Source organism: Psittacula echo (genome assembly GCF_963264785.1).
Source record: "Psittacula echo genome assembly, chromosome: 13".
NCBI lineage: Eukaryota > Metazoa > Chordata > Aves > Psittaciformes > Psittacidae > Psittacula > Psittacula echo.
In genome coordinates this window covers 2,369,046-2,391,652 of record NC_137749.1, presented here as the reverse complement: position 1 = coordinate 2,391,652, position 22,607 = coordinate 2,369,046, and the positions used below count along the sequence as shown (strand labels likewise).

At 39.1% G+C, this 22,607-nt stretch overlaps 1 protein-coding gene across 1 annotated transcript in view; it reads right to left on the bottom strand.

The window, feature by feature from the left end:
* The window catches only part of CLIP1 (CAP-Gly domain containing linker protein 1), a 66,059-nt gene that overhangs the window by 17,810 nt on the left and 25,642 nt on the right, over nucleotides 1–22,607 (bottom strand). Inside the window, exons 5-16 of the mRNA XM_080628405.1 lie at nucleotides 21,713–21,929; nucleotides 18,347–18,544; nucleotides 17,874–17,977; nucleotides 15,678–15,738; nucleotides 10,442–10,546; nucleotides 8,060–9,004; nucleotides 6,682–6,798; nucleotides 5,659–5,716; nucleotides 5,335–5,418; nucleotides 4,156–4,312; nucleotides 3,420–3,585; nucleotides 3,119–3,334 (exon numbers count right to left, since the gene is read on the bottom strand). Coding sequence (XP_080484531.1) covers nucleotides 3,119–3,334; nucleotides 3,420–3,585; nucleotides 4,156–4,312; nucleotides 5,335–5,418; nucleotides 5,659–5,716; nucleotides 6,682–6,798; nucleotides 8,060–9,004; nucleotides 10,442–10,546; nucleotides 15,678–15,738; nucleotides 17,874–17,977; nucleotides 18,347–18,544; nucleotides 21,713–21,929 — 2,428 coding nt within the window. The remainder of the gene's footprint in view (nucleotides 1–3,118; nucleotides 3,335–3,419; nucleotides 3,586–4,155; nucleotides 4,313–5,334; nucleotides 5,419–5,658; nucleotides 5,717–6,681; nucleotides 6,799–8,059; nucleotides 9,005–10,441; nucleotides 10,547–15,677; nucleotides 15,739–17,873; nucleotides 17,978–18,346; nucleotides 18,545–21,712; nucleotides 21,930–22,607) is intronic.

Here is a 22,607-nt window from a genome sequence, read left to right as displayed (position 1 = left end):
ATATATGGAGAGAGACCATAGTTCCAGCCTGTTTATACCGAGATGAAGTGCTGATTGTGCAATGAAGTTCAGAGAGGAAACCACCAGGTTAGTGCTCAGGATTAGTATAACTATATTTGATTATTTAACTATGTGTTTCAATACCTCAATTTTTTGTGCTATTGTTTGGGCCTGGAGAATCTCAATCTCTTTTAGTTTCAAAGCCAGATTGTTCATCTCCTCCTGCAGCATCTGATTTTTGCCCTGAGACACCAGCAATTTGTTCGAGAGGTCACTATTCGTGTGTTCTAAAAGTGCTACTTTGTCATGCAGTTTATAATAATCCTCGGATAATTTCTCCTTCTCTTTTAATCTTGTAATCAGCTCTTGTATCTCCTTTTCTAAGAGGCTGATGTTGCTTTGAAGTTCCACACGTTCTAACAAGAAGGACTCCCTGTCCAGTTTCCTGGCTTCCTTTTCTATGGTTAAGTTTTCTTTCAGAGTCACAACATTTAATTTCTGACACTGATCTTGCAATTCAATCCTCTCTCTGGTCAGCATTTCCTTCTCAGAAGAACAGGTCTCATATGAAGATGACAGGACCTGCCTGGCATGTGATACAGCAGCCAGTTCGTTTTCTAATGTTCTTTTGGCATCCTGGGCCCCTTTCAGAAGGTTTGAAAGGTCACACTTACAGGCTATCAGCTCTTGATTTTCTAGAGTCTTTTTACTTAGTTCTTCCTTGAGGGCTTCAAGGGAATCTTGGAGTGTGGAATTCTCTTGGGCCAAAGCTTTCTGGGCTGAGACATCCAGTTCATGTTCATTCTTCATATCAGAAACTGCCTTTGCAGAAGACTTGTTTTCCTCAAGAAGCTCTAAGTATCTCTCCTCCAACTCTGTCTTCTCTTGGAGAAGAGCTTCATTGTGCTTTTCCAATTGCAATGACTTCTGAAAAACAGATTCCTTTTCTAAGTTCAGTTCATTTATTTTCTCAGTAAAGTCTCTCTCAGCAAGCACAGCATCTGCTGCAGCCTTGACAAGCTTTGCAGCAATTGCATTATTTTCATTTAAAAGTTCCTCCCTTTCAGCCAAAAGCCTTCGCTCTGACGAAGAAAGAGCTTCTTTCTCTTGAAGTAACTGAACACATTCGGAGTTTGATATCTCTCTTGAGGCTTTAATTTCCTCAAGAAGACACGAGAGACTAGCAAGGGAATCCTTCAGCTCTGTATTGTCTTTCAGCACCTTTTTAAGTTCTTCATGTTCAGTCTCTAGCTCTGTTTTCATCTCTTCTGTTCTCACACTCAGTGTTTGGTTCTCACTGATTGTAGTGTCTAAACTCACACGCAGCTCTTCTATGCTTTTGAGGAACATCTCCTTCTCGGACTGCAGGCTCACAGTTGTCTGCAATAGACTGTTAACTTCATTTTTTAAGGCTATGTTTCTATTTTTAAGATCCAAGTGTTCACCTATGGCTGTATCTCTCTCTGCAGTCAGAGTTGACACCTCCTGCAGTAGCTTTCTTTGGTCTTTGGCCAGCGCCTCACACGAACTTTCCAGCTTCTGAATAACATCATCTTTGTCTTTAACAACTGCATCTTTCTCTTCCAATAGTTTCTTCTGATAATTCTCCAGTTTCTCACATTCCTTGAAATGTTTCTGACAAGCCACATCCATGGCATCTTTGTTGGCCTGAAGTTCTTTCAACTGTTGGAGCAAGGTTGACTCTGAAGACTGGAGAGCATCGTTTTCTTGAGTTATCTTCAGGAGTTCTGCCTGTGCTGCCTCTATTTCAGAGAGTAATTTGCTGTTCTCCAACATCAGCGCTAACTTCTCTGAGCTTTCCTGCTGGCTTTTGGCCTCAGCCTCTTCCTTCTGCTTTAGAATTCTCTTATTTTCTGAATTAAGTTCTTCTTTTACTGTCCAAAGCTCTTCTTGGTCTTGTTGCATTAATGAAACCTTTAATTCCAATTCTAGAAGTTCTGATAACAAGGAACCTCTCTCTAATTTTAAAGCATCTCCTTCCTGCGCCAAAGTCTCTTTTTCTGATATCAAACCCCTCATCTCGTCTGACATTAGTTCAATTTCTTTTCTGGCTGATGCTAACACAGAGCTTAAGGACTAAAGAAATAAAGTCAGGGAGAAGGGAAAACAAAAATGAAATCAAATATGCTTTAAGGGTAAATAGTGCTATTGTCATTTCAGTTTGGAGAAAGTGTATACACTGACACACAGTAACTGTATGAACTCAAATGTTGAACCCACCCCTAATATTTCATTACGAAACACTTGCCATCTGCAAGAAACCTTTTCAGTTATTAAATACTAATAAAAACTCATCATGGTTTGCAGGCTCCTCCATACCAGATTCCATCTTGGTTTTGAAACTACTCTGAATGAATTTTCTGGATGTAAATTATTCAGAAGGAAGAGCCACAGAATGATTTCCTGAGAATCCAAGTGAATTAAAATGCAGGGAGCTGTATTAGATACTGACTTCCCATTCTCAAATTCACCTTCTATAAATAAATTCTTCTCACGGTTCTACCAAAAATATGTTGTCATAACCCACTGAATTCAAAACACCACATCAGTGGTGGATTTGAAGTTAACTTGTGTGCCAATTTATACACTACATATTATGCTAAAGCACAGAACAAAGACTATAGCAAATAACTAATGAGGGATGAAAGCAAGCAGCAATGTCAAACAAACAGAAGGAAAAAGAATTAAAATTACTAACGTCAAGCTACATACTACACAGTTGCATGTAATTTAGGCTCATACTACAGAACAAAATTTCAGGTGTGTAACTTAAATGAAATAGTTCACAATGTATTTTAAAATAATTCATGCATTTAAAAAAAACCAGGGAATAACTGATTGCGCTGAGTCAGATATCCATGAACATAAAATGTCAGCATCAAAGAAGTGTATTTCATGGATTCTTGCCTGATCTAGAGAAGACAACCTGTTAGCTGTGTATGCTTCTCTTCCCTAACCGGTATTAATCTACCCTGGAGAAGTTCAAATAAGGAACACTGCAAAAATCTTACTATGAAATGTAAAGCAAAAACCAGGGATTCACCCAAACAGAAAGAGTGACACTGTAAATGACTTGCAGAGTACCCAAGGTACGTACTTTGGCCTCTTCTGCTTGTTTCCTCAGCTCCTCAGCCTCTGTTTCTAACTCGGCGTTTTTCTTCTGTGCAACTTTCAGTGCCTCTTCTGCATCCAGCAAGTTCTGCTTAAACCCTTTGATATCTGCATCATGTTTAGTGACCAGCTCAGAAGTTTCCTTTTCATACTTTGCCTGAAGATCCTTATACTGATTCTGGCTGGTCTCGATTTGCTTTTTCTGATAGAAGACAAAATTGGAACACAGTTAAAGAGCAGCAGTACAATATTCTGCACACAGCTACTGCTTTTACAGTTGTTCTTACCATGTCCACAAGTTGATCCTGCATATTTTTCAGTTCTGCTTGATGAATCCTGAGGGTTTCTTGCTGACTCTGCTCAGCTTTCTGTGTTGTCTGCTCCACATTTTTCTGAAGCTGAACAGCCTTTTCATTTGCTTTTGTAAGCTCAAGTTGTATTTGCTCCAACTGCCTAGAAAGACCAAAGAAAAGAACATTACTTTTTGCTGACAGCACAACCAGCTCGGAGATGAAAGACTCAAAATTACACTGAAGTTCTATGTTCTGTCCAAGCATTTAGAAAGAGATTTAATTATTTAACATATACAGAATGTTCTGCTAAATTAAACACACATAAGTGAGACCAAGCACTTGCTTGTGAGCAGAGCAACACAGCTCCCAGCCACTTTGCCCCCAGTCTTGGTATTGTAAAGGTAAAGAACAAATATTTGAAACAAAACACATTTTCTCTTGAAAAACGTGACCAAGGTTTTTCATATATCCAAATAAATCAAGCTTTGCAGGTCAGGTCATTTCCTCTGGGCAATGAGAAGCATGTTACACAAGTACTTTAGAATTATAAATGTTAGATGCTGTTCAGATCACTCTGAGGAGACTGGTTTGATTAATTCAGTTTGCTAGAACAAGTTCACTTGTCACATCAATGTGACACTCAGGAGCATCGTGTTCAGATAATTACAGAAAGATAAGATGAGAAGCTGGAGTGCAGGAGCAATGAATTACTGTGACACTGACAGAATACCTTTCTTTTAACCGGAGCTCATCATTCATTTTTGTAAGCTGGGCAGAGCTGTCTCCTGAAGACTTCATGATTTCTGCAATATCATTTTCAAGTTTGGCTTTAGCTTCAATCAGTTGCTGTTCTTTCTCTTCTCGCTCCTTCAATTTCTTCTCCATCACTAAGCAAGACAAAGGTTGTTAGTCAAGCACATTTCAAAGACAGGGTATGCACAGCCCAGCTAGCAGATAGTGAAGAACTATAACCAGAGCAATAGTAATGCTACAGATGTTGCAAATTACCTGTTTAAAGTAAAAAATGATGATTGTTCAAACTTTCACCTGTAACAAAGGGTTAAGTTCTCTCCAGAAATAGTGAAAAAGCAGCTAGTCAAGAAATGTTTCTTTCAGAAGTGATTCACTTCAGGCCATGAGATGTGGATGAGAGTTCTACCCGTATCAGAGAGTAATCAAGCAGAGGAGTCTGCACACCTTACAAGTGAGGCATGTCATCAGCAGAGCAGTGGAAGACAAGCAATGCAAGCAACATGAAGCTACAGTGAAAAAGTTATTTAGTCCAGGGCAGACACTGCCACCAAGAGCAAAAGCAACCCTTGGGATGACTTCTACGGTCCCAACAATGCCTTGAAAGGCTTGCTCACAGGGGGCACAGCCATCCTTTATTTCTTTCTACATCAGTTTTAAATTGACATGTACACTAGAAAAATACAGGAAGACTCCCTCCTATGAGACAGGAAGGAGGAGACAACCAGACTAATGCACAGTCTTTTTGATGTCCTTAAAAAGAAGACACTACTTATGGACAAGGCTTCTAGGAATTAACTCTCATGTTCGTACTGTTTCAGCGTGGTCCCCAAGCCTTTGTCTGGTATCTGACCATCACCACAGCATGATTTTGTGAAAAATCGAACAAGAATTTGACTCCTGATTCAGAACGCATTCAGCCATGCATTCAGAATGGCTTTACTGCACTAGTACCTTGACATCATCATCACCATCTTGCCGGGTCACTATACACAGTGCCACAAAAGCTGTTCTCTGCCTAGTAAAAGGCTTTCTCTTGAAGGCATATGCATTTGGGAAACTGTTATGTAATATAGCGTGGCGAGCTGAGCAGGAGGAGGCATATGGGAGCACAAAGCTGATGCATTGTTCAGAACATTCCGGTTTATTACTTCCTTACCAGTCAAACTAGACTTCAGCTGTTCCAGTTCTGAGGACATGAGTGCAAACTGCTCTTCTTTTTGGTTTAGTTTTTTTATTGTTTCTATGCAAGTAAAATTTTGAAAACAAAGTTAGTAACTACTCAGATGCAGACAATTCCACCTACTTGCAAGGTATATAACTCTCAAGAAGAGAGGCTGGAAGTAATCCTGTCCTTTCCAATGCTGCTGAAGCTGCTGTACCACCATGTGTTATTTTGAAAGTGCATGGAAGGAACCTTAATTTTGCAGCATTTATTTTCTGCAGCTTTTTAGTTCCTTGTTTGGTTTAGCAGCAGACATACCTTGCATGGTTTGTTGAACGTTTTCTGCTTCATCAGCTGCACTGGTAAACTTTTTTTTCTGAAAAATGGATAAAAACATAAGGTAAGGTTTGGTAACAGCAGTATAATTCAACCACTGAATGTATATTAGGTGTTTTTCAAGTGAAAAAATAGATCAGTCTTCGTTCCTATTAAACAGAACCAAAGTTTCTGAGTTACAGTTTAGTGTAGATGTATTCAGCACCATAAAGCAACATTTCCCTTTCCTTGGTTGCAAGTCCCTAAGCATTCAAAATAACTTCTCCACCAGCAGGCTTAGCAACAGAACTGCAGCCACAGAGTCCAGGGTGGGATTTCTGGATTCAACACAAGAAGCCATCCATGCTGCTTATAGGCTGCACAATGGAGATTTGCAACCCTGTGATCAGTCTTGTTCCAGTGTTTTCCAGCTCTACCAGCAGGAAGAGATGCTCAGATGTGAAGAAAAGGGAGGATGCTGAGGAAGGTAAGTGACAGTCCCTTCCACCAACTTCAAATATTTACTATGGCTGTGGAAAGATTTTGACAGGAATGGTAAAACCTAAAAGCATTTCTCTTTGTTGCTAACTCCAGTGTAGTTTCTCAGGAAAATCCCACCCAACTACAGAATACTTGCAAATTTAATTACATTTGCAAAATGAGAAATCAGATGAAAAATGTTTTTGAAACCCTTTTGTAAGACGTGTGTATAGCAAGCATTAATTTGTACAAGTTATTAGTAAGTAAATTTAAACTACATGCTGCTTTGGTTTGGTTTAATACTTCATCTGAAATCCATAAACAGATGAGTTCTATTTAGACAAAACACCTGGTAACACAGAACTCAGATGAAATGCTCTTCATTCTGAGACACAGCCCATTAGTCCTGAACCTTTGGTCTTCTTTTCATGAGCAAAACAGCTTTGAAAGACTTTGTTCAGAGTCAATCCACAGATTGCACATTACACGCTCACCATGAAAACCAAAATCCAAAGGATAAAGTCAAAATTCTGGGGTATTACTCACCAAAACTTGAAGTTCCTTTTCCAAAGAATCTTTAACTTGATTTACCGCACTCAAGTTTTTCCCAAGGTCAAGAAGCTTTTGCTCTTTGCCCTGCAGTTCTTTGGCCAGATTACTAGCCTAACAAGGATGATGAAATGGGAGTAAAATAAAATTACAAACATGAATGGAAAATTAGGAAAATTAAAAGGTGAAGCTGAAAGAAATAAATATAACATTAAATCACTGTAAGATGAAAAAATAAATACAAAACTGAAGGCAAGAAGTGATGTGTTAACTGAGTGAAGGTGATTTCCACTGATGACTACATACATCACAGTGCTAACTGCATCTTGGAATGTATCTGGAATCGTTACAATTTAGTTCTTGGAATTAATGGTGAAAACATTATTTAACAGCAGATGGTTTTGAGTATATTCACAATTTCAGCATCAGCTGAACCAGTAGTTGTGGCTCTTTATTAATTTTTTTACCTGATCAATTTTGCATTGATGCTTCAACTGGCTATTCAGGCCAATGCACACTGGATGCAGTTTTTCAGAAGGCTCTGTACCACCCAGGGGTAGTGCAGAAACCCAGTGTGACCTCAAAAACAGTCAAAGGTCCATAGAAATCTGGTATCTCAGCACCACCTGTAAAGGGTTTAAGAAAGCTATTTCAAGTGACTTCCCCACTACTCTTAGAATCAGAGGTCCAGCTTGTCAAGGTCACAGACTGGGGATGCTCTAAAATGAAATGGTATCTTAGCACCTAGCTGCAGTGGTGGAACAACTTCCATGTACTGAATGCCAGATTATCAACTTTAAAGAGACAAAAGACCCAAAGCCATGACGGATCTTGGTAAGATGTATCACATTGCAGTCTGTGCTTCAGGAATGCTGTGAAGCAGTGCCTAAAAACATCACTGCATACCCTTGTCTTAAAAACATGTTCAACCATGATCTTTTTTGCTTTCTTTTAATAGCTCCTTCCATCACCCTGTTTGACGAGCGGCAAGGTAGCGAAAGTACAGAAGGAACAATTGCCCATTGCTCCCTGAGTCACTTTACCTGAAACCTCTATCACCAAAGGTTAAGAACTTAAGACATGTGGATTCTTCCCCCAGATAAACCAACAATCTGGCTTTTCCATAATACAAAGCTTTCAGCAGAGCCTGCAGCAACAAAAGGCACACAGAATTTTCTTCTGCTGCTTAGTGGTGCAGACTGAGCACTAGAAACCTCAACCCACTTAACACTTTCTCTAAAGCTCCTCAGATGGTACTAAGACACACATTGGATAAAACTATTTCTTCTGTGATGTATTTGCTGTAGCAAATGAGAACAGTACAAATGTAAAATGAAAGTGAAGTAAAAACAAAAGGATGGATGTTGATACAAACCTTGCTATTTCCATCAACCTTTTCAGTCTCTAAAGTCTGAATTTGTTTCTCAGCTGCCTCAAGCTGCTTGCTAAGTTTCTGGATTTCCAATTTACCTTCAGAATTGGCTTTCTGAAGTGCAGCAAGGTCCAAAAGCTTTTCTTCAGCAGCTTTGATCTGTGGTGTAAGACTATCAATAACTTTGGTTTGTTCATTGTACTTGGCTTGCAGTACCTCTAGCTCCTTTACCTTTATTTCAGCTTCCTGTAATTTGTTTAAAGTGTCTTCCATTTCTACTAGATGCTGATCTTCCACACTTTCCAGTTTGGTCTTCAGGCTTTCCAGGTTTTGCTCTTTCTCCTCTGTGACTGCCACCAGTTTTGCTTTCAGTGATTCAATCTCTTTCAAATGATGAGATTTTTCATTTTCCTGCTTCAGTTTTAAGCTTGACATTTCGTTTTCATAGTCTAGTTTAAGTTTCTCAATCTGAGTCTTTAACTCCGCAAATTCTGCTGACTGAGGCCCTACACCTTTGCTGAAAGAAACTTTTAGCTCTTCCATTGCTTGCTGATGGGAGGCAATTGCAGATTCCAGCTTTGATTTCCACAGCTCTATTACGTCAGAATTCTCCTTGTTGGCATGATCCAGCTTAGTTTTCAGGGATTCATTTTCTTTTGTCATTCTCTCATTTGAAGCTGAAAGTGTTTTGATCTCTTTTTGCAATGCTTCTTCACTAACTCCAAACTTCTCTTTCAGTGAATTCATCTCAGTCTGATGTTCTTTGCTAACTGCTGCCATTCTTTCTTGCAAAGCACTTATTTCTTGTAACAGTGAAAGAGAAGTGTCCACATCATCAATGTGTTTACTAGACTCTAATCTCCCTCGAAGCTCAGCTACCTCCTTCACCCGCAATGCTAGATCTCTCTCTAGTTCCATGATGCGTGATTTTTCTGACACCGTGGCCACCTATGATTGACAGTGTTTTAAGAAAAGAAGAAAGAATTATAAAAGATATTTTGAATACAAAGACACTTAAACCTCACTGAAAAGAAACCCCTGAGTGTTGCACACTAACATTATCAATGCATTCTTGCCATACCTTTGAGTTCCTCTCTCAACTCTTTTTCCTATGGAAATTCTAAAGAAACCTTAAGTAAAAGCAAAAGCTGCCTTTACATGGAAGGCTGTGAAACAAGCACAACTGTTGTTTCAGTAGTGTATAAGGATTGCTTTAAAATGGGAAAATGTTCACATCTTTGTATTACATGTGTATCTAAAGGTGGAATTCAGTAAAAGTCATTTTTCTGATGTTATCCAGAAATAACAACTTGCTGAACTTACAAACTATGCTAATAACATTCATTGTTTCACAAAATGTTTCTCAGAACCATTTTAAAGCAGACTGGAAAAGAATGGAGAACCACAAGGTCTTTATTTGTTGAAATTAATTGCTTCCAAAATAATCTCAGAGAAAAATACAAACACATTTTTAGCCTACAAATCCTTGGAAACTCCTATATCTACTCCATTGTTCTCTCTGGAAAAGTGTCCTCACATTATCCAAGCTTTCCACTGACTGCTGAAGCAGCCTGTGTATGGAAAAAGCACGCAAAGCTACCACAATTACTTCTAATTACGAAGGTACTGTTTCAACCTCATTATATCAACATCCTGAAAAAGATAATACTTACCTGCAATTGCTTTTTAAAAGTACTTATGATAGAACATATTCCTGGGTTTATAATATTCATTTTACCTCAAGGAAAGCTGTATGTGTGAGCATGAATATATATCTATACCTACCCCTTAAGAACTGACATTGAAATTCTGATTTAGGACAAATTATGTCCAGTAGTGTTTTGACAAGCAACAGTATTACTAATGTTACTGGGATATCCATCAAAAGATGCCATGAGTGGAAATACAGTACTAAAAGGCCACTGCAAACCACAATTTGGCAAAGCAAATTATTACAACTACTATTTAAGACCTCAAAACCAAGCCACAACTACTAAGCTTGTGTTAAAAGCATTGACACAGTTGATCTTTTTTGAATTTAATGAACTTTGCTACTTTAAAACATAAACCACTGAACATTGCTGTCAATTCACAGCCCCATGTGCTGCTTCTGACTTGGATCCAAGTATCAGTTCTGCAGTTAAGGCATCTTACCTGAGTTCTTCTGAAGAAATGAGTATACAGATACAGGCATACGCACACACACACCACTGAAGCTCAAAATTCATGCTACTTTTTAAAGTGTTCCAGCTATACCTACAGCAGGCACTGATCGTGGCAGGAGCAAGGATGTGTTTCAGCACGTGTTATACCCAGCAAAGTGCGTCATCAGAAATCTTCCACAACACAAATCAGTCTTGTTATTCAAATAGTGAAAACCATTACCCTAGTGTCTTCTAACTCCCTCTGGAGTTTGTCAGCTTTGGTCTTTTCAAAGAGCAGGCTCTGTTCAAGCTCCTTAATGCGGGCATGCTCCAGTTTGGTCTGCGTCTGTTAGTAAAAAGGGAAAGGAAGAGAACACAACGGTGCCACCATCACATGCCAGCACAAGAGGAGGGAGCCACATGCAGGCCGTGCTGCCAGAATCTTCTACCAATGATGAGCAGAGAAGATGCAGTAGATAAAATGAACAGGGAAATGCTACGGATGAGAAAGATGGGCTGGAGAGTGTGAATGGACTGACACGTAAAAAACATAAAAAATGGCAAAAAACCCCACAAACAAAGAAATATGAACAAAAAAGTTCCATGCAGCTGAGTAGAAGTTATTTATCAGTACATGAAGTTTTCAGCACAAATTAGAATAGTTATGTAAAAATATATATGTGTATATATATCTATACCTGTTCTACTAGGATGGTAAACCCCTCTACTTGCCATCCCACTAACTTTTTTCTCTAATGTAGTTGGCTTATTTTATGATTTAGTTATGAACCAGGGGACAAAAATTCACCACTAAAGCTCATGTGACAATCAAACCTTGTTTTAAACACAGCTGTACCTCAAGTCTCAGGCATAAAAAAAATCCTTTTGGCAAAGACCTGGGCACATTAAGGCTCATTTGTCACTATATATTATTTGAATAGAAAAGAATGGCTGTCTATAACTGCAGAACTCTCCCAGTTTCCCCCACTCCTCCTCTTTCAGGAAGAAAACAAGCAACAAGTAAGATTCTGCGAAATGAGATAAAGAAGTGAATCAGTCTGGTTGCTTCATAGTTCCTGAAGTCTAAATACCTTGAACAAGATGTGGAAGTAAGGAAAGGAAAAAGATACGTGTAATTCTAACACGTTCCTAAAGAGAAGCAGGAAGCAGAGGAATGGAAGTGAGCAGCTACCTCCTGCCTTTTGCTTACAATCAGGTGCAATCCTTAGCAGGAACACAGAATTGGATATTCTGGCTTGAGACCCAGATACTCCCAGAGGCTTGCAAGAGTGCTTCAAGTTTGACAGATGCAGGTTAAGTCCAGCAGGTAGTTCAAATGTGACTTGCACCTCCGAAGTGAGGAGCTGAGGGAGAGAAAAGAAACCTAAAGAGGTAAGAAAGAACTAAGTGCCACACTTATTTGTGAAGTGCTGAGATACAAGTGTTGTGTCAGTCTTGACAGGTCACTTAGATTAAATTTACTGAACAGTCCAAATGAAAAGGATTATGTAAGTCTCTTGTTGCTTCACAGCATCTTTTCCAAGAAGAGCAGCTTCTCAGGGCTTACTCACAAAGTGAATAAGGTGGATATCTGGAAGAAGACTAGATGAAGTGGAAGATGGGTTTATTAACTGAGGAAGTTGTATCCATCAGTACTGATGAAAGCCACAGGTTAATTTAATTAACAGAAAAGAGTCCTGCAGCCTAAAGAGCTATCCAGTGAACACCAGATTGAAAGAACTTGAAAAGGCAGCAAGATACACGAGTAATTCCAAAGCCACAGCACTGTGTGCACAGCTGGCAGGACACTGCTGCTTCCCTGATCTTTATCATCCGATATGTAAAAACCCCTACAGAATTGTTATTTATAGAGTGACAAGCTGATTAGCACTGCCTCCAAACCAGACACAGCAGTTGAAGATCTTATGAAGTCTCAGCAGAGCAAGTAGGATGGGGATGAGCCTCTTGTTATGTATGCTTCAGGCCTGTTCTCCTCCAGACACAGTATTCCTTCTGACAGCATCAAGTTACCTTCTTTTCCAAAAGCATGCAGACATCGGTGGTTTTACTTTTAAACATTTTTCCAGCTGAAAACAGTTGGCTGTGTTACTATGTACTTACTAGGTCCGTAATACTAAAATCCAAACACTCCCAAGTTGTTTCTTAGATGCATCTATATTTTGAAATTCCACAGCAGATTTGTGTCTCTCCCAGTGGAAGATCTTCAGTGTACATGCAGAAAAACCCCCCAGGAACAGAGATTACTGGGATTGCATCCCAGAACATTTGAAAATAGAACTAAGTACTCTATAGGAAATAACATTCTGTAAGTGGTTGTTATCTCAGTGCCCTCTCAGACCGATTAGTGCTAGCTCTGATCCACAACAAAATCCTAAGTTTGAAAAGTAATCTATTGTAAGAAAAACAGAACATTCATACCTTCCTTGTTCTAATTCACTAATGAGCTCTATTAAAAACCAAACCTGATTGTTGCAGGATTCTCCCTGCATGACTTACACAAACTTAAGATAGTGTATTTATTTTGCAGTTCTACATAAACTCCAGAACACTTTACTCTCTGAAGATCAGATATACCATCACTGCTTTACTCCTGTGAAGATCAGATATACCATCACTGATTACTGGTTTGGGTTTTTAATCCAATCTCTTATATATTACAAAGGGAAATAAGTTAAAATCCTGCCAAAATGGAAATAAAAGATTAAAAAAACCTCCTCCAGAGATCTTTGCTGGACACCTTTTTCCCCATTTAGAGCATGAGGGATTATCTTTAAACAAGTCTGATTTCCAAGAGAGAGGTTCCAGCTTCCCCAAGGTAAAATTTTTGAATCACTCAGATTTCTCTTCTGATCACGTATAGAGAGAGATGTCGAAATGATTTACGTTTCTCTTTGAGGAAACCCAAAGCACAGTAAACTGAGAAGAGCAGAGTACTACAAAAATAAGAATTTGATTGTAAATCTTAATTTGGATGGAAAAGAAAAACAGAAAAGACCATCTCTCCCAAAAAAAGGAAGCATCTTCACCAAAGCTTCACAATCAGATTAAGAGCCCTAGGAAAATGGGACAAGCCTGACTCTGCTTTGAACCTTAAGGAATCCCACTCCAATGAAGTCCAGAGACCAGTCACCAGCTATTTTCAGCACCTGTGTATTCCAGCTACTCGTTCACTTCAAAACAAACCTCAGTGTTAAGTTCTCCATCTATAGGTCACACCGTGAAATTGTGCTGAAGCCATAAATGCTGATAAGAGGTTCTAGGATAGGGGCAAGGTGACTTTCAGTCCCTTCGTGCTGGGATACACAATCACAGAACATGACTGAGATCATGGAGCATTAAGCCTAGAAACTAAGTGATCACCCACTTCTCTCCTTTAGAGAGGGAAGATGTCCATTTTTAATGGAAAAATTAGAACAGGGGAATCGGGAGTAAAGATAGGATTAAACAAGGAGTGCACAAAACAAGAGAAAGGGAAGGTACATGCAGATTTACTTCTAACACACCGTCAGCCTGATTGGAAGACTAGAGGAGACCCAGATCGCTGAAGTAGCTTCGCAAAAGGAACACCTAAGAATGCACAGCAGGAAACCAGTTTTAGTCTTGAGAACTTCCTAACCTGGCTGGGGATGCAGCAGAGGAGGCAGCCTGGGATACATTTTCCTGATTCCAATCAAAGAGAGGGCTTTTAAATTCCACTATTCTGAGCTATGGAGGCAAGAGGGCTGCTTAAGTGTCTTGTAAGGCAATTTCTGTTAGCCAGTAACATGTATTTTTCCTACCTAATTCAGAGAGAAGCTACATGAAGACGCAGTAAAATCAGACAGATTTACACACTGATTTTTTGTCATCTCTCCCCTTAGCATTTCATGCTAAAAATAAAAAAAGGAAACAAACAAAGGGAGGTGAGGAACATACTGATTATCTTCCTCAGAAAAAATAACCAGCTAATTGCATTTAGCATCCACTGAAAAGCAGCAGGAGCTCATAGGAAAGCACATAGGATTTTGCAATGAGAACTAAAATCCTACATTTAAATGAAAGATGTTTCCAGATCCTGGACAGTCATTTCCTACAAGCTCCTCTATTCTTCAGTTAGCTGCAAAGTTTTTGACCCTAGAGAATTCTAAGGACACATTCGCCCTCTTTCCCGTTAATGGGGATTACAACGTTTAGTCATTACACACATTCTTTTCAATAGATGTTGTAATTGCTCTGAAAGCAACATGCACACAGATACTACAGTCAATGTTTCAATAACAGATTATGCAGTTAGTGAATAAGTATAAGCATTTTCTGCACACAATCTGTTAACATGGGATGTCTCTGCACACTTAAGTGCCCTCTTACATTTTCTGGGTCTTCCGAAATCTGCCTCTTTGGCTATCAGTAAAATTAAAGAAACAAACAAACAACAATATTTCACCTGCAGACTCAGCACTGTCATTCCAGCAAACAACAGGATACAGTTCATTATCTCAGTTTAAACTCTTGTAGTTATGCAGCTTGGCGAACCAGAGTCTTTAAGCTGGTTTGCCACAACTAGCGACTGATTTAACAAAAAAGAAAAGCTTAAAATTACCCATGGACTAAACAATAAAAGGAACATTCTATGAAGAGTCTAGATAGGTACCTTAAAATGAATGGAAGACTAAAATAAAAGAAATGTTATATGAAATGAGTAATTTTCATAAGGCTAGCACTTCAATCGGAAACAGTTCACAGGAACACAAGTTAATGAAGTTTGTACTTTATACTGTGCAACAAGTTCTAATGTTTTTCTCATTAGACAGAATAGAGCAACTAAAAAGTATGTTGCTTATTAACCTGAAATTTGGGATAAACCTTGGCAATTTCCAAGTATCTGCGAGTTATCATTAAATACTTTCTATTCTGATTGTGTAATAACACTGCTTCAGCCCAACATTAGCTATACAAACAGTACAAAGATAAAGACTGCACACATTAATGGCTGTGTAGGTTTTGTGTGCAGTAACTCTCAGGACAAAATTCTTTGATAATCTTCCCTAAGGAAATCACAGGGATTATGCAAAAATTGACTGAAGACAAACAGGACTGGTCTTCAGTATTAATTTTCAAAGGCATAAATATTAACTTGCAATTTCATAACTTCAACATTATTTCTTATGGTCACTACTTTTAATATCAAAAGGTGAAATATTCTATGAATTAATTACTCTAAACAACTACAGCCATGCCACAGCACAACCCTTCTTGAAGTGTGTAACAATGAAGGGTGTAATCCCAGTTTCAGAACAGCTTACTCAGGGACTGCAGAACTAGGCATCATTTTCATGTGATCTGCATATACTTTGACCAGTATTGCATTTATTATTCATTCTTCCCTTTCTCTTCTAGAGAACAATACACTTAATCTGAACTGACTGCAGTTCTGCATCCTACTATAAATCCCATTTACAAAGCTGGAGATATTTTACCTCTAGGTCTCCTTTGGTAATGGATTCTTCTTCCACACGGAACTGAAGGTCTTCAACTTTCCTGTGGGGAGAACTTATTAAAATTCAGATAACTTTGAAAGAAAATGCTTTCAAGTTTACTTTTCAGTGGAAATCAGAATTACAGGGACATCATTCTGGTTGTACCAGCAAACTGCCAGAAACATTAAGGAGAAAGCATCAGAAAGAAGGAAAGCCTCTGCCTTTAAAACAACTACTGACCAAGGCAGGAATCAGTCTTCCTGTTGCTCTATAAGGAATTTTGTTGCATTTTCTGACAAGCTAAAAAGCAAACCTTTGAGTCATCATTGATTCTCTCATTCTTTCACCCTTCCGCATATCCTCAAAAGAGCTGACCTAAATGAACAGTCTGATCTCACATTCTGTATGTTCTATCACTTGCCTAACGAACAGTCAGGAAGTCAGGACATATCCAAGAAACCCACGGACCTTCTGGAAGTGTACTGGTCAACTTGCATCAAAACTCTAGCTCAGACACACGTATGTTAGGTGTCAGAATGAACTGCAAGATGTTGACTTGTCTTGCCCATATACAGGAGTTTTGGAATGAGAAGACAGAGGTGAGAAGCTAATACCTGACTCAGAATTAATTTTGTAAGAAGCCATTTCTTTCCTCCCCTGACTCTTGTATTACCCCAATGAGCAAGGGTCCAGATCTCCTCCTTTTCCCCTTGATCCTTTCAGCACTGTAAGATGTTGAAAAGGAAAAGACAAGCACATCTTTCCTTTGAATTACACACGCTGCTGCTGCGCACAGCTTGACTGACAGATGCAGAAATAATTGCACCAAAGAGATTTACAAGTGATGGATCTCTAAAATAAAGGACAGTAGGAACTTATTACTGGAAGAAGGTCTCACCACTGTGCTTTGGGAAACTGAATTAAAGATTATTTGACTTTAAGTCACTGTGGAGACTAATTTGAATGCATATTACAGAGAACATTGAAGGTAAATAAGCCTGGAGTGGTGAGGAGGAAGGAGAAATATTGTACTGCTGAGGCTGTGAAATGTTTTCCCGGCTGCAGGACATCACTTGGGTGAAGGAGCAGCAGACACACAGCGGCACTGTCACGCTGCTTAGCAACACGCTGAAGGTGAGCTCAAGGCCATGGAGGATTGCGGTAAAACAGCCCCCCACTGACCTGGCACTCAGCAAAAGTAGGTCCCCAGCCAGGCTGCCGAGGGGCTGCAAAGCTGCCTTTTCATTCATTTATTTATGTTTAATTGAACCCCCCACCGCATCATTTCACAAGAGACTACACAAATCATTCCAGACCCAACCCTAGTGCTTGTTTTCAAAATACAGTTAGAGTGGGTCCCATAAAAAGGCAGCATGAAAACTGTAAAGGAATTGCCAGGGTTTACCACTGCATTTTCTCATCTGTGATTTCTAGTTTCAGGCAGGCCTTTCAGAGAGGTTGACAGATGACTGGTTTCAGGGGCCTACAGGGCAGACTCACAATGGGTTTCTAAGTAGACTCTTGGCTTTTCAGAAGCATTCCAAATCCAGCAAAACAATTCATCGGATTATCTCCTCACCTAACCCTGACCCCACAATTTATCAGGTTATTTCCTTTCCTAACCGCACTTTATCTATTTTGTAATCTCAGTTACTTTCCTCAAATGGTTATGAAAGGGAATAAGAAAAGGCACTAAAATTAACAGCGTTAATATTTTCCTGTAAGAGACAGACCCTACCTAGAAGCACATGACTAATAGGAATAAATGATCCACAAGAGAACTAAACTGTAAATTCCTAATCCAGCACTGTCAGGGAATGAGATTATCAACATTTTCATTTGGAAGTGGAAGAAGAGTGTTTAAAGAAGATCAGGTATGATCCATTAATTTCATATATGTAGGAATAAAATCCTTCATCACCGAAAGCAATACTAAAAGGAATGAGTTGCAAGAAATCCAGCTATAAACAACAGTTATACCCTCTAAGCAAGTCCACTTTCTTTGGCTTTTCCTCCCCAAATTTAAGAGAGGTTTTTTTGTATTACTTTTAAGATACTGCAATATGATTTCATACAATAATTGCCCACATCTGCATTACTCAGAATTAGTTTCATATCTGAAAGTCACCACAGCATCTGCTTTTAATGCAAAGTTTGTTTTTAACAGTTCTACTAATGAAGACAGGTTGGGGTTACCTTTTCTCTTCCTCGAGCTGATTGAGAAGCTCCACCTTCTCCCTGTCAGCAGCCTCCACCATAGCTCGTAGCTGGTCCATTTTTGCTTCCATCTCCAGTACATGCTGATCAGCAGGAGGAATAAGAACAAAATCTATTAAGATGGGCAATATACAATTTTTTTCCAAGTTATATACCTACACCTCAGTAATCACCATTTGGTAAAGTGATGGACAGGAAGGTTGCCATACTCAAATATGTATATAATAGAAGAGTGTACAGATGTGTAGAGAAATTCAACAAAAATGAGTTAGAGTAGATCTGCTATCTCATCAAGCCAAAGCTCTCACAAGGACAATACCACACGTATAGACTACTTTAACTTTAGACTATCACCTCTTACTCCCAGACCTTTTCAATAAGAAATCACAGTCCTGGAAATTAAGTCAACTGCATTAAAGCCTCTATTTTAAGAACAGTGATACCACTCTTACCCGATCATGTCCATCACGAACAAGTGCTAATTCCTGCTCTATTTCCCCTACGTGACTGGTTGCTTTTGCAACTTCTGCCCTCTCCAGGTCCCTTTCTGCCAGGAGCTGTTCAATGTGTTGTTGCTTCTCCTTCAGTGCCTCCTGTAGGGCTGTGGTACCAGATATTTTCCTTGCATACCGGGAAGATGTTTCTGTCAACTTCACAAAGTAAATAGGTTAAAAATCATTCTGTACCAAGTGAAAACAAGGGGTATCTCCAGACTCTACAAACACTGGGTTAGTGAAGCAAACGCTTTCTGTGACCTACGGTAACTTCTCCTTTTCTTTGAATTTTCTAGTATTGAATGGCCATACATGTGTAGTAAGACTGCTTTGTAGCAATCAGCAGCAGTGTGTAGGAGACAGAAGGGTTGGAGTGAAAACAGAAGGCTGGTCTCAGCTGAAGGTGTGCTTAGTAGACTCACACAAAGGCCAGCTCATTATGTCTGTAAGTATCCTTCTGCATTAAAAAAGAAAGGCAGCCTTTTTGCAAGTTACAAACTTTAGTTATCAAGTCATCATCTTGGGTCATCAGCAACAGTATAACATTTCCAAATGCTCTATCAACAGCTTTTGGAACTCCAACCAGGATTTGGCACCTTTACTACAGCAATAAAACATCCAGGATGAAAAGCGTTTACCTTGACCTAAAAAGGCAGCCTTACAGCTAAAACCTTGTGAAGAAGAACGATTGGTATGTGATTAAAACATGTTCATATCACTTGGAATTAATTTACTTCTAGAGGAAAAAAAAATCTGAAAGATTAGATTTAATGAGTATAGATAAAAATGAATCCATCTGGAGAATTATGGCTAAAATGAACCTTGGGGTGTTCCTTGACCTTGCACGATCTCTGCTTCACTGAATGGAACCAGTGTCAGTGAAAATTCAGCATGGCCCTGTCTTCCACTTCCTCAAGAGTTTTTAGCTAGAAGGGAAAGTAAATAAACTGAAATAATGTAGGAAAAGTGAGCAATAGTTGTGAAAACAGCAAAAACTGAACCAAAAAAGAAGATCTAATACAGCTTACAAAGCCTGACTTTAAGCTTGACAGTTGAGAAATTTAAGTCTTAAAGGAGAAGAACATCTCAGTTACAGACTTAACTGAAACAAAACCCAATGGACAAAGGCTTGCTCTCCTGTTATGTTAACCTTTAGCTCTGCCTAACAGTACTGCCCAAGAATAGGAGCATGTTTCTTCCAAGATCCTTTGAGGTCAAAATGTTGAAGATTACTTGCCATATACAGCCTGGAATGCTGACACTGGCCAACATGCCCCAGAGAAAGCGTAACGCCGTCGTATTCTGGCATCACAAAAACACACTTCCCTTTTTGTTGCCATGATTTCTAAACAATCCCTCTAACCTGTCTACTCACAGCCCTGAATGATACATTTATAATCCATTGCAAACCCTCTATCAAGTGACTGAAAAGGTATGAGAGAGAATAAACCATCTTCCACTTTGATGCTTAGATTGTTTGTTTCAGATCTTCTTGGTTTCTAGAAGATTCCTCACTCCAGAATGTACTGCTTTTTAACAACTCTAGCTCTTCATATCAAACTTGACTTAATTTCTGAGTCCAAAAGAAATCAAAAGATTTCAGAGAAACACAAACTTGGAAATAAATACGAACTGCATCAGACAGCCCTCTTACATCATTACATCACCTGCTTTGACAGTTGCTTTTCTTACACAGGAAGAAGAAAATAGCAACAGCCCTGAATAATTGACAAGACTATGTAAGAGTCCAGCAATGTCCAGACAGGTTATAGCTTTCCTAGAAACTGAAGCATGAGAAGTCTGCTGTGTCAAAACTGATTTCAGGAAACCTGGTTTCTTCAGCAGCTTATCTTTTAAACAAAAAGTGTCAGAATTGTTTTGACAGTCCCTTTAACTTGGATGCCAACCAAATGTTCATGTTGCCGGAGGAACAGAGTTGGAAGAAAACTACAATTCTAATTCCAGAAATAATGGATTACAGAAGCTTTACATTTTACAGCCCAAAACATGCCCTGGGGCACAGCACAGAGGGAAAACAAGCAAATATATTGTAGACATTTACAATGTGTAACTGTACTGTCTTGTTGATTAGATATCACAGCATATGGAATGAGATGTGGAGATCCATGTTAATGCTTCCCCATCAGCTCACGAAGTCTGCTCTGAACCTGAGGTAACTGCACCGATTCCAAACTAGGGGGCACTCTGCAGTTAGAAGTTTCAGAAGAGATTCCCAAAGCCCCACTGTTGGTGCCAAAGTGAAATCCCTCATGCTTTCTGTGATAAGGTATTAACCCTGCTGCCCTGACCAACCCCTGACCTCTGCTTGCTTGTAATCTGCTCCACTTTTGAAGGGCTATAGTGGGTCATCTCTCTGCTCTGCACCTGCTGGTCAGTGGGACAGTATGCCAGCTTCCCAGCTCCAGACCAATGATCTCCTCATTAGATATATTTATGTACTTTGATTTTAAAGAAGGAAAAATCTAGGGTGCCTGTGCAAGGAAACACCAATTATTTCTATTATTTTAATTGCCTTAAGAGAGAGACTTTTTAAATCCAGCTTTCCCAGAAGATTCTCATTTTACTGCTGTAACCCAAGATTAGGACAATTATGTAAGAGAGCAACTTTAAAACAGTCCACAGTAACTGTATTAGGTGGAATTAGTACAGTGTTAGAATTCACCTGAGCCACTGCACTGTGCAACATTTACCCTTTATGAATTCATAGAATTAAAACCAAACGTAAAAGAAAAGAAAGAGGCTTCTTGTCAGCAAAGACTTGACAACTGCTACTTCTGCATTTCCCAGCTGACTCATCCCATTAACAGCAAAAGAAAACCTTTTACATTTTGATCAATTTGAAGCTTCCTGCTGAATAAACCAAGTTTCATCTATGGAAGCTTTAGTGCATACCAGATCCTCAAACACAAACCCCCTACGACAGAGGTAGTGCTAGGAAAATGAAGAACTAAATAGATTCCAGCCAGAGAATATTGATGTCTTTGGGTTTGTTGGCATCACAAGCCCCTTTCTTATCACAGTAACTCAGTTAGCCTGAATTAACTCTGTAAGCTTAAAACTCAGTTAGCCTGAATTAACTGTGTAAGCTTAAATATTCAAATATTCAGCTACTCTCCAGGGCTAGCTAAGATTTCCTTCCTTCATGCATGCTTTGAATGAAAAAAGGAGCACAATTAAATGTATACTGTGCTCTATCCAAGATCTGTTCTAGTCTCAATTTATGCAAGTAGACTACAGGCAAGTGCCATGTAGATTCATTCCTGTTTGGGAATGTAAAAGCATGCAATAGAAAAAGGAGCTTACTAGTCCTGTACGGCTTGGCTTGCTGCTTACTGAAGATGCCACAGAACTGAGGGAGCTCAAGGAAGATGCACTTGGACTACGCTTTATGGCTGTGGGAGTCGCAACCACTTTCCGCACGGTTGTCTTTGCTTTGGCTGGTGTGGTGGAGGGGAATCCAATCTTCGTGACTTTGTGGACAGGAGCAAACAAACCATACTTGGGCTGACACTGAAAATACCTTTAAAAAAAGCAAAGCAGAGAGGTGAGAGTGCTAAATTAACTTCTGTCTTTTCAGATACATGGGCCTGCGCTTCACAAAGCATTCTAGATCAATAGTCTGAAAGTACTAAAGGACAGGGGAACAGCTGGTGACAAGTGCGTCTACAATAGATCGTCTTTAATTTTTTAAACACTAGATTTGGAAAGAGCACTTTGAGAGGCTGAAAAAGCCTGAAAATATCAGGCTTCAGAAGTTCAAAAGTAAACTCTTGAGCTAGACCTGTTTCCTAACAATTCTATTTAGATTCAAAGCTTAACATGTCTATCTTTCCTCCTTGATACATTCCTTTGAGCTGACAACAACGTGACAGCAGAGAGTTAAAAATAAAAATCACATTTTACTTAAAGCAAATAGTTTTGTATTTTATTACATGTACATCTATACATGAATGCACGTGTGATTATGCAGAACATTTCTCTTTGGTTAAGTATGACAGATGCCACTTAAAATTTTAAGTTGTGATCTCCTACATTAAGGTGGCACAATCCCTGCAAAATCTCTTTTTAGTGAATTAAAAGACTGTTCCTTATAGCAAATGAGACAGAAGGTTGAACTATGATGTGAATTAATGCTTTCTAAGTGTGACTTATTGGAGGAAGCTTCTATAGCGTTCCCAATCTTTACAATGACACAACA